At 36.6% G+C, this 11,711-nt stretch overlaps 1 protein-coding gene across 2 annotated transcripts in view; it reads right to left on the bottom strand.

The window, feature by feature from the left end:
• The window catches only part of LOC107733639 (tyrosine-protein phosphatase non-receptor type 4-like), a 57,474-nt gene that overhangs the window by 22,256 nt on the left and 23,507 nt on the right, over positions 1-11,711 (bottom strand). For both annotated transcript variants that reach the window (XM_016545348.1, XM_016545349.1), the window contains exons 3-7: positions 4,606-4,713; positions 3,903-3,945; positions 3,698-3,776; positions 1,974-2,018; positions 1,669-1,721 (exon numbers count right to left, since the gene is read on the bottom strand). In XM_016545348.1, the coding sequence (XP_016400834.1) occupies positions 1,669-1,721; positions 1,974-2,018; positions 3,698-3,776; positions 3,903-3,945; positions 4,606-4,713 (328 nt within the window). The remainder of the gene's footprint in view (positions 1-1,668; positions 1,722-1,973; positions 2,019-3,697; positions 3,777-3,902; positions 3,946-4,605; positions 4,714-11,711) is intronic.

Here is an 11,711-nt window from a genome sequence, read left to right as displayed (position 1 = left end):
ATAGAGAGAGAGAGAGAGAGAGAGAGAGAGAGAGATAGATATTTCTGATTTTACAAATAAATGCAGCATCGGTGAGTATTAAGAGACGTCTTTCAAAAACATTAAAATAGTCTTACCTACTCCAAACTTTTGAATTGTAGTATACTATATTTTTATGTATATTATAGTATAGAATAGCAATATTATATTACAAAAAAATCATTGAAAATAATTATTAAAATGTGTACAGTCCTGTTAATTCAAAGTGTATGAATGTAAAAATAGACTATATATTTTATATATGTAAGTTTGAGGCTATAGCACGTAAGAGTTTTTTTTAAAGTGAATAAATCAAAAGTTTTGTTGAGATAAATAATATAAATGTTCTTAAAAAATACATAAACCCAACATGAATTACATGTTGTATATTTCTTCACCTGTTTGCACATTTTAAATTACTTTAAAAAAATGGTTTCCTTTTTATCATGTTGGGCAGTCTTATTTGATGTTGACCAGTGCCAAATGTTGTCAGACCAAACATTCAGCTTCACTTAAGCCAGGGGCGTAGCCATCATTTCAGAAGTGAGGGGGACAGAAATGTTATATATATATATATATATATATATAATATATACATATTTATTTAAATATATACGTCCCCCGCGTCCCCCGCGTCCCCCGCGTAATCTACGCCCCTGACTTAAGCCAAGCATTGGAATATCATTTCAATCATCCTCATTCATTTAAAATAAAAAGATAAAACACACTAATGCCTTAAGCTATTCAAGAGTTTAGGATTATTAAACACCTGTTACAATATTTATTATCATGCAAGCGCTCAGTAATTCTTTGACCAAAAAAGAATCCCCTCAAATGTAGCATTTAGCATAAATTCTGCCACTATGGCAGCTTGTCAGTAAATCCTAAAGCAAACAAAATTAGTTCCAATAGATAGCGCTGTCCTAGGCAACCGGGCCCAACAGAATCCCCTCTGACCTATATAGTGCCCAAACTGCATGCTAAAAGCCCCGGAGAGACCGGAGCAAATGTGCTCACTACAGCAATCTGTCAAGAGTCATTATTGCTGAGCTCAATCTGGCAAGCGGACCCCCGAGGGCCCGGGATATGCCATGTCACTGCTCCGTCTCGAATGGGCATTACTAGGTTAACTAAGATGTGCTGGGCTGTGTTAGTGCCTGCTGTACTTCAGAGAGATTTCTTGCTCGCATTTACTCCCGTTTTACAAGCTAGTGCTTGTTAAGCGTTGAGGTTGTGCACAGATGGAATGTGCCGTGCTGAGCTTGCGCTGTTGTACTTTGGTGGTTTGCTTGGAAGCTCAGTACTGGATTTGAGTTTGCATGATACCGTAATATATCAGAAAGAAACGTGGGACGTTACATTGGCGGAAAACAACTTTAATTATAATTCTGCTGCTATGCTAGATTGCTATCAATTCCTCTCACTCAAGAAATAGAGAATTACAGGCGCCTCTTGTTCGACACCAAACATAACATTAAAAAGGATTTTAAATTGTAACATTAAAGTTAGTGCGACCAAACCAGAATTAAAGCGAACCACATGTAATTGACTGTCACATACTGTTCCGCTTAAAAAAAACTGATTTAGATTGTGGCTTCTTTGTCATGTAGATCCTACAGTCATTCTTTTCAACGAATGGCTCATACTTACACTGAACAGTGTACGATGCCAGGAGTGCGGCAGTATTGTGCGGACAGGGCAGTCTGGGAGGGATATAAATTATATTAAATTAACAGTGTAAAATGTTGGAGATCAAACCAAATTACTGTATTTAAGTAAACATTGAAGAACATGTAAGCACGTGCAAATTCAGCAGCACAAACTGCAGTGGTATCACAAGATGAATATCGAAGGGATAAATTTACATAGTTACAGATATTATTTATCAACCTACTTTTAAACTGTATTTAGGAAGAGATTTACAGTTAAAAACAGCCACACATGATCCAGCTCACCTTCCACTTAGTATGTCCTGCTTAATCTGTAAAAAATACTGGTACCTACAAAGATGAAAAAGAACAGACAAATAATCTCTGTGAGCCACTAGACTAAAATAACTCAGATGCACTGTTCATGAGGTGAATTGTTAAATATTTAAAAAATTATAAATATTAAATCAAACTTCCTACATAAAATGCCATGCCATACTGTACTGCAGTAAAGTTTAGGTACTGGAGTTTAAAGGCCATTGCACACTGAGTCTGAAATTTTCATCCGAAATGTTCACACGTTAAAAAATAAATACGACCTCATGTTGTGTCAATAACGTTTACACACTGCCTCCGAAACTTTTGTCCGTCATAAAAAAAAATTTGGATCAGGTTTGATTTTCAGCGTTTTTCACATTTAGCAAGCATTTTGAGAGGTGTTTTGACAATTCAGAGCCACCGTACAAGCGAACGCCAAAATCCAGAATGGCGATTGTCAGGTTCAACTTTGAATCGCCCGTGATAATCCCGCTACTCCTTAATAAGGAGGGGGAACTCTCCTTCCTCTCTATATCTCAGGATTGGATGGACCCAATATTTCCTTTCTTTCTCTTTTTTAAGAAGTGAGACGACAACAAAATCCTCCTCACTGCTTGAAGACTCCATTTAGTACTGTTTTGCAAATTTTTTCGCAACGGATTAATTCATACGCATCGGACTCAGTGTGCAAGGTTTCTGTGCATGACAAAATTTTTAGGATGACAAATACGAAAAACCGCATACGAAAATTTCGGACTCAGTGTGCAAAGACCTTCACTAACATTAAATAGAACTGCATTATTATCTAACCAAGCAAAACCAAAGCCAAGACATGGTTACGAGGTGTCCAAAGTTGGTCTAATTTGATTATAGCATGAAGATTTAAACATTTACATTTATGCATTTGGCAAAAGCTTTTATCCAAAATGACCTAGCAGTTCTTGCTTTCATGGGGAAGCAAACTCATGACCATGCTCTACTGTCTGAACAACTTCTACTGTTTTTTCACCAAGTTCAGAGTTTTCCTCCTTGACATTGACATTTGCTGTACGCATTTGGCAGTTGCTTTCTTTCAAAGTGGCTTACATGGCATACATTTTATTTGTTCATGCATTCCCTGGGTACTGAACCCATGATGAACTTGGCATTATTCCTGACATTCTCTACTGTTTGATCTACAAGAACACTACAAAGAGATAATGCGACATTATCACTATGATTCACTGTGAATCACCACTGCCAATTCAAGTGAGGAGGTCAATCACTGTAGTTTTACTCATGTACTGCTTTACTCATCTCTGTTCTAGCCTGTTACAGCACTTCTTTTACAGCCTCCTTAGAAATGAGGATTACAACATAAGAGATTCAAGTCTGCTAAATAAATACATGTAAAAGAAATAAAGAATCCATGACATCAAATTTGTTTTTAGATTTTGTCTATTAGCCTTGAGGATCTTTAAATTCTATAGTGTACACTTAAAAGCCGGCAAAATTAAAAAATTAAACACATTTAAAATATAACCTACCGGTATATATAGATGACTGAATTTGGTGACAAATTTTTGTCCAATAAAAAGACTAGAATATCCTGCCCCCCTTCAAACGGTCTAATGTTTAATGTATAACTGGGATCTTAGAGAAAAAATTAATATGCACGTTATCTTTTAAACCATTTTTAAGGTCTTTATACACCAAAGCTGAAATCCACTCACCGTGTGTATTCTTCCTGAAGTTTGTTGGGGTCACTCACAAAAAATTTCACCCGGAAGTTCAGATGATGTGGAGAGCCCCCTAGCATTTAATTCATCAGAACATTGTGTAAGTACAAAGATGTACAAATACAAAGGAGGAGAAAGAATAATCAATGGCTGGTGGTAAACAACAGCCTAGGTTGGTGCCTTTCATAAAATTACTTACTTTTCAATTGCTTTCTTATGGGTTTATTTGGATCCAGCCACCTCTATAAATTATTGATTGAGAGAAAGAAAGAAAGAGAGAGACAGAGGTAGAGAGAGAGGAAGAAAAACCTTAATAACATGGCAACAGTCCAACACAACCTAATGCCACTCAATAATTCAATAGGCTTGTGTTTTCTGCTGTGGGGAGGTGGAGATGTACTTATCTGCAGTTACAACACAAAGAGACAAACTGAGTGTGTTTGTGGAGTAAAAAACTCTTTAACTTTGATCCAGTTTCAGCTGAATCAATAGAACTACAAAGTCTGTTCCACCACAGATCGAGCGATTAGTAGATGCCTACCGGTAGACTGATGAAGGTGTAACATGAATACTGATAGTATACATACAACACAAAGGCATCTATTAATGTGTTTAGGTTCGGGTTAGGGACTGCATGATGTAATTTTTTGTGACTGTAATATATACACCAATGTTGTTGTGGTGTTTAAAACGAGTTGGGCCACCCCAAAGGGGAAGATGTTTCACAGGATCTTTAATCCTGAACCATTGTGTGTCCTGCATTCCTAAATATGAACCTATTTCAAGAATACTGGCCATTCACACACTCTATCCTCAAATGCTCCAAGCAAAACCTCCATGAATCCCTAAAGGGCAGACTGGCTCGGCTCCGGCACATCTTTGAGTTTTACCTCTGAACTCACCGGGCTATCAGAGGAGTGGTCGGCCAGGTGCAACCCAAAATAATCTCTCTCGGTCAGCTCCAGGTGCTTGCAGACAGCTTCCAGTAGGATCTGTCCTTGATCGTGCTTCTATAGAGTATGTACACACACACAGAGATAGAGAGAAACATGTAAGTCCTAAAAAATACATGTTGAAGGATTATTTTTCATATTTTTAGTCATTCGAATAGATTTGCATATTAGAAAATATTCATTTTTAAGTTTATTATTTAATATTAAATATTTGAATTTGAATCACTTAATTGTAATGAATACAATCATCTCCTCCTGAAATATACTGACTTCAATACTACTATACAATAATATATTTCTATCCTGATTTCTTTAATTCATTTTGCAATGTTGTCCAGTTAATACAGAATGTAATAAAAAAGGGGTCACGCTTTATATTAAGTGGCCTTAACTACTATGTACGTACATTTAAATTAATCATTTGGTACAATGCACTTATTGTGTACATACATGTTTTTACATTGTACTTATATTTTAAAAATACCTGCATGTAATTACATCTGTAATTAATTTCTGTAATCACATGTATAATTACACTGCTGACCCATCCCTTACACCTTAACCCACCCTTAAACCTACCCATACCAACAAACCTGTCCCTAACCCTACCCATATCCCACCTCAATAGCAGCAGAAGTGTTTTGCAATACAATATGAACACTAAGTACATTGTATTTATTTTTTGATGCAAGTACATAGTAGTTAAGGCCACTTAATATAAAGTGGGACCAAAAAAGGTAACCTAGAGCAGTGTTTCCCAACCGGGGTGCCGCGGCACCCTGGGGTGCCATCTGTCGAGAGCAGTGGTGCAGTGTAAAAACCCTTTTTTAATATTTTTAAATTGCTATTTTGTAGGGTGCCACAAGTTTGTTAAAATTTCCAAAGGGTGCCGCGACTAAAAAAAGGTTGGGAAACACTGACCTAGAGCACGGTGTAAAATAAGAATCAGGCTGTAGACTAAAAGCAAAACCTCATTAAACGTTGCCATTGTCACAACAATTATGTGCATCTTTGCAACTGAGTGGCTGACATCAGCAGCAACATAAATCAGGAAGTATGCCCATCTTTCCAGTAAAGGCCAGGCCACTTTGGTAGTTAGAAAAAGTCAGATGTAACAGGCCGGTTTTATTGGCTGTCAGATCCGATACAGCATCCTGACAAGCAGAGCTGAGGCTTTAGCAGAGCTTTTATTTCCTGTTTTACCCTTTTAAATGGTCTTGGAAACACATGCGTTCAGAGAAACACAGACAGACAGTTCAAAGCACATACACGCTGTGCTGCTCAATAAACAAAATATGGCTACAGTCACATCAAGCAGAATGAATGACAGGCCAGTCGAGAGAAAACGGACAGTCTAACGCCTCTGCAGAGCTGCAAAGTGTGCGAGGAAATACAGAAAAATGGAGCACAAATAGAACATGCATATTGACATTTCACATGGAAAAACGAATACTGAAACAAAATTCGAGATCAAATTGAAACATTCAAACCGAATTTGCACTTTAATGTTATTTGCATAACACTATATTGTCTTGTTAGGATGACTATATATCCTCTTTTTCCCAGACATGTCCTATATTTCTAAATTGAGTAAAACGCACAGGCTTTGTGTTCTTATTGTTTTCATACTTAAAGATAATGACGGAAAAAATTGTTTGGACCAATAGCATGCAGTCATTGTACATAATCGACATATATAATGTATGAGGACTGTAGAGAGCATGTTAACAGGAAAACAATGCCAAAACCCAGAAATTGTTTGCAATTTAAAAATCCCTTCCAGGACCCTAGTCATGTTAACAATCATTCAAAAGTTTGGGTTCAGTAATTTTTTTTCTTTTCTTTTTTGAAAACGGACATGTTAAATTGATAAAAAGTGATAGAATATGGTTAGAAAAGATTTCTATTTTGAATAAATGTTATTTTTAACTTTTTATCAATGAATACTGACAAAAAGTATCACAGGTTCCAAAAAATATTAAGCAGCACAACTGTTTTCAACATTGATAATAAATCAGCATATTAAAATGATTTCTGAAGGATTGTGTGACACTGAAGACTGGATAAATGGCTGATGAAAATTCAGGTTTGCATCACAGTAATAAATTATATTTAAAAAAATATATATTAAAATAGAAAATTTCTAATAATATTTCACAATACTACTGTTTTTTTTCTGTATGCAGCCTTGATGAACACGAGGAACTTTTTAAAAAAACATTAAAAATCTTAATCTTATCCCAAACTTTTGAATGGCAGTGTATATCAATAAGTTCAGCTCTAAAGTACATTCTAACTTGTAAGTTCAAACATGTGATTTGTTTTATATATCAGCATAAGAACAATTATTAATAACAAATAGGTCTTAAAGGCATAGTCTGTAACTTATTTTGTCCAATAAATATCCCATGCTTGAACACCACATAACCATAAGTATGCGCCATAACCATAAATAGCCCCTACAGACAGTGTCAGCAGCAAAGGAAACAATGTATAAAAGGTACACTGTGGGAAAATTTTAGGTATATCCAAAACAGGAAGTGTTTATATAGGCTTTGATTCTTCTAAATGTTTTTTTTAGGATGTAGATATGAACAAAGTTCCGGGACTTTCGGACTCTTGTGTATCCTTCCCCTGCCCTCAGCACTTTTGTGTAGATTTACACACTAATTAAAGTGTCTGAGAGGAGATTTGCTGCAGTCTCAGACCTCATGGGTGTTTAAGTGTGCATTTTCAACAGAAGTCTACAAAACTAATGGTCAAAACTGGAAGTGGGATTGTGTGATGATGTACATGAAAGTCATAATGAAACAGGAATAGTGACAGCTCTTTTCTTCCATATTGTGACACATCAGATTATCAAAAAAGAAAAAAGAAAAATGTAGGCTGGGACTTGGTTCTATCCTTCAGTTGTTAACTGGATGGAGTCAGAAAGGCTGAATATTAGCTTGCAGGCAATTTTAGGAAAATGCTGGGGTTCAAGCAGATTAAATGATTGGATAAGTCCGGCATATGTCACCAGAGAGAAGGCTATTGTTTTACTAGAAGATACATTTTTACATTTTGATGTCAAATGTGAAGAAAAAAAATCGATACATGCACGGATGAATTGTTCACAATAATATCAATAACATGCATCTTGAAAATAGATATGGTGAATTTACATTTCATGCCAACTTTAGAGCAGGGGAGGAGAGTGGTACGACAGAAATGTTAGCAGACGTGCGGCAGCTTGTCCAGAGATCGGAGGTCTGCAGGAAGCCTGTGAGTGTTCTGAAGACAGTCAGTCATCTACACACGGCAACCAAAGAAACAGGCAGCAAACACAGCCTAGTTATGACGTCTGTGTTTTGATACCAAGGAAAGACTGGTACTGCAAAGGAGGCTCACAAAATATTTGGACAATTAGGCCACAGTTATAGCCAGCATGAAATCATAATGGTATTTGCTTTCTTAATACATGTTCCTGGGGTTATTGTGCAAGATTCAAGATTAATCCTATGCCAGCGTGAGAGAGTTTCAGTCCAGGTAATGGGCCCCTACTGGCTTGGATAGTGTTGTAAATACAACTTAATCACTGATTTCTAGTTGTGTCCTCTTTTGGAAGACCAAACAAAGTAGTTTCGCTTTCACAACGAAACACACAGCGGGCTAGAGTGAGCAGAGGCCAGCGGCTAGAGTGAGCAGAGGCCGGCTTGAGTGAGCGTCCGGCGGGCTTGCGGCAACCACATGTGACAACCCCGGGCTGGACTCCGCTTCGTCCACGGTGAAAGCCGATCCGGCGATCCACAGAGCGAAGTTGATGTATTTCCTCAGCAACCAGCACGGATCAGCTCCAGGCGGCGTTATGCAAATCTTCCCAAATAGTGACGTAGACATGTGGGCGTGTTAGAACGAGCCGTTTTAGGTAGGCGTGATTGACTCTTAACTTTTATAAAGAATATCTCTTTGGATTCGAGACTTTAGTCTTTGCAACTTTACAGATCTTCTTTATGCACCAAGAGCTTGTAACACTCCAAAGAGAAAGGAAAAATTTAAATCGCATCATATGACCCCTTTAAGAAACACGCTACAATGCAGCAATCTAGTCAATCTAATATTTACAAATTTCCGGCTTCTTCTCTGCATTCCAGACGTAGCAGGCACCTCACCAAACACACAGTTGAGACATATTTATGAAGGCCCCTCCGTAACATCAACATCATCAACTTCTGTAACACAAATAACAGCCTTCCTGTTTTTTTTTTGTTTTTTTTACACCTCGCCCCCTCTTGATTATTTACCTCTGATCCTCCATCTCTCCTCCATTAGACCTTGTGCTTCAGTTCCATGTGCGTCCTATACTCATCAAAGACTATCTAGGTCACCGAGAGGTCTGGCACAAAAATGTATGAGACCAAAGAGGAGTTCGTAAATTTGATCAATGGGGCCGTTACATGAGGACTGGCTTTCCTGGAAATGTTGGTTACAAATCAGAGAGCAGCATGACAGACAACTTCTAAGTAAGAACGCCTTGATTCATTTAACAGATCAGCAGCTGTTTAAAGTCATGTGATGTTTATAGGTTTATTGCTTGCTCCATTTCAATATGGAAATACTTCCTGATACACAGGAAATCCTTGGGCAATGTAACTGATGGGAAAGGTAATAACCACTGAGGAAAACCTGAGCAACCTTTAATTCAATGTTGGCATGAGCCCTTATTTGAAGTCAGGACATAACAGTTCTCCATAAAGACCATTTTACACAACACTGTGCACAACACTGAGGACAAGGATGAGCAAACACATGGGTTTTGCAATCAGACCAGCAAATGAAAGAGCTGGGGATTTGTGCCTTTGCTTGTCGCGTGTGTGGGGTGTGTCATGGCAGCTTTATATTGCAGGTGCAAGTATGTACATGCATCTCTGGAACCCTGAGGGCCACTTTTCATTTGGCCGGAATGTCAAGCATGCATCCCTTCTATAAGCAGAATATACACCACTATCCTCTAGCTGGAACATGAACACTATGTAGATGATGCCGACTACTATGCATGGAAAAACATCACAAAGATGGCAATTTTCAAACAAACATGCATACGATTTGGGGGTAATTGAGTAAAAGGGATCATTTTATAATAAATTATATTAATAAGACTTTAACCCTTAAAGACCTAGAATATCTTTGGTGCACCTGACATGCCTGTACTTTTCTTTGTTCATCAGTAGTAATAATAGCATATTTTTATTTAATGCCATGTCAGCATAGGCTATTTTCATGGCAAAACAATTTAAAAAATACAAGTATAATAAATACAATAAAACCCAGCAAACAAACAAACTCAAGTTATATTACACAAGATTTTTTACATTCAAATATGATAACAATTCTAAAACTTTTTCTAAAAACTAAACTCTTTAAGTGAGTTCACGTCATAAAAGAGTTTTCTACATGCATTAAAGGCGGGACAGGAATCTTGAAGAACATGCATTGAGTAGGGCCTTCAACTTTAAGCAAAAATGCATGAGTCAGTCTTGTGTGACCTATGTGACATCTGGTAAATACCACTTGATCAGCAGTCAGCATCAAGCGCCATATATCATTATAAATAGGACAACAAGCGCCATATATCATTATAAATAGGACAACAAGCGCCATATATCATTATAAATAGGACAACTTGAAGTTTCAGTCTAGATGATTTAAAGTCCCAATTGTCCTTATGTTTTCTCTAAGAATTAATGAATTTGACAGAATTAAAAAAAAAAAAAACACACACACACACAAGCAACAATTGTTTTTTTTGTTTTTTACTATGTACTCAAACAGAAACTCCTGAAGTATGGATTTTTTGTATTTGGGTGTTATACACTTTCAAAAAAAATGTCTATATATAACACTCCCCAAGCAAGATATAGCCATTTATTACAATATTATTAAAGGCACTTTTCAATGAAAAACAGGTATATTTTGTTTACTGACAATATAGATGTATCCAAAAATGTTTAGGGAGTAAAGCAAATGGAAACAGTGTTAAATTAGGGCTGGGCGGTATATCAAGTTTGTACGATATATCGATATATTCTTTATAGTAAGTAAGTAAAGTAAGTAAATTTTATTTATAGAGCACATTTAAATTCAGCTTACACTGACCAAAGTGCTGTACAAAACAATCATAAAATGCAGTAAAGTATAAAATAAAATACAATACAAATTAAAATCCAAGATAACAATACTAAGCCATAAATTAAAAATCAGGAAAGGCCATAGAATAAAGATGCGTTTTAAGTCTAGACTTAAAAACCGAAATAGATAGAGCACTCTTAATGTCAGGTGGCAACTGATTCCATAACCGTGGAGCAGCTACCGCAAAGGCTCTGTCACCTTTAAATTTAAGTCGTGACCATGGGACATATAAAATAGCTTTATTAGCAGATCTGACGGACTTAGGAGCAGAATTAAATGAGATAAGATCAGAAATGTATGATGGGGCTTGTAAATTAAGTGCTTTAAAAACAATCAACAAAATTTTGAATTGAATTCTAAAGGAGACCAGAAGCCAGTGGAGCGACACAAACTGGCGTGATATGATCACGTTTTTCCAAGTCTTGAAAGGAAAGTGTTGATTTAAGTCTAGAAATGATTCTCAATTGATAATAGCTGTTTTTAACAACTGAGCTAATTTGCTTTTCAAGGCAAAGCTCAGAGTCAAAAATAACACCTACATTTTTTGCATGTGACTTGACATTACAAAAATAATCACCTCAGTTTTTTCATTGTTTAGCTGGAGGAAATTATTCGCCATCCAGATTTTGAAAGGTCAGTGGGAAATGGGGTCAAAGTTGAAAGTGTTTGAACTTTAAAGGGGTCATAAGATGCTGCTAAAAAGAACATTATTTTGTGTATTTGGTGTAATGAAATGTGTTTATGCGGTTTAAAGTTAAAAAAACACATTATTTTCCACATACTGTACATTATTGTTTCTCTTCTGTGCCCCATCTTTTTGAAACTCGTCGGTTTTTACAAAGCTCATCGGTCTGAAAAAGCGAGGTATGCTGTGATTGGCCAGCTAT

The sequence above is a fragment of the Sinocyclocheilus rhinocerous genome, unplaced genomic scaffold (genome assembly GCF_001515625.1).
Source record: "Sinocyclocheilus rhinocerous isolate Xijiao unplaced genomic scaffold, SAMN03320098_v1.1 scaffold1842, whole genome shotgun sequence".
Lineage (NCBI taxonomy): Eukaryota > Metazoa > Chordata > Actinopteri > Cypriniformes > Cyprinidae > Sinocyclocheilus > Sinocyclocheilus rhinocerous.
Note: the sequence above shows the minus strand (reverse complement) of the source record. Positions and strands in the feature narration are given on the sequence as shown.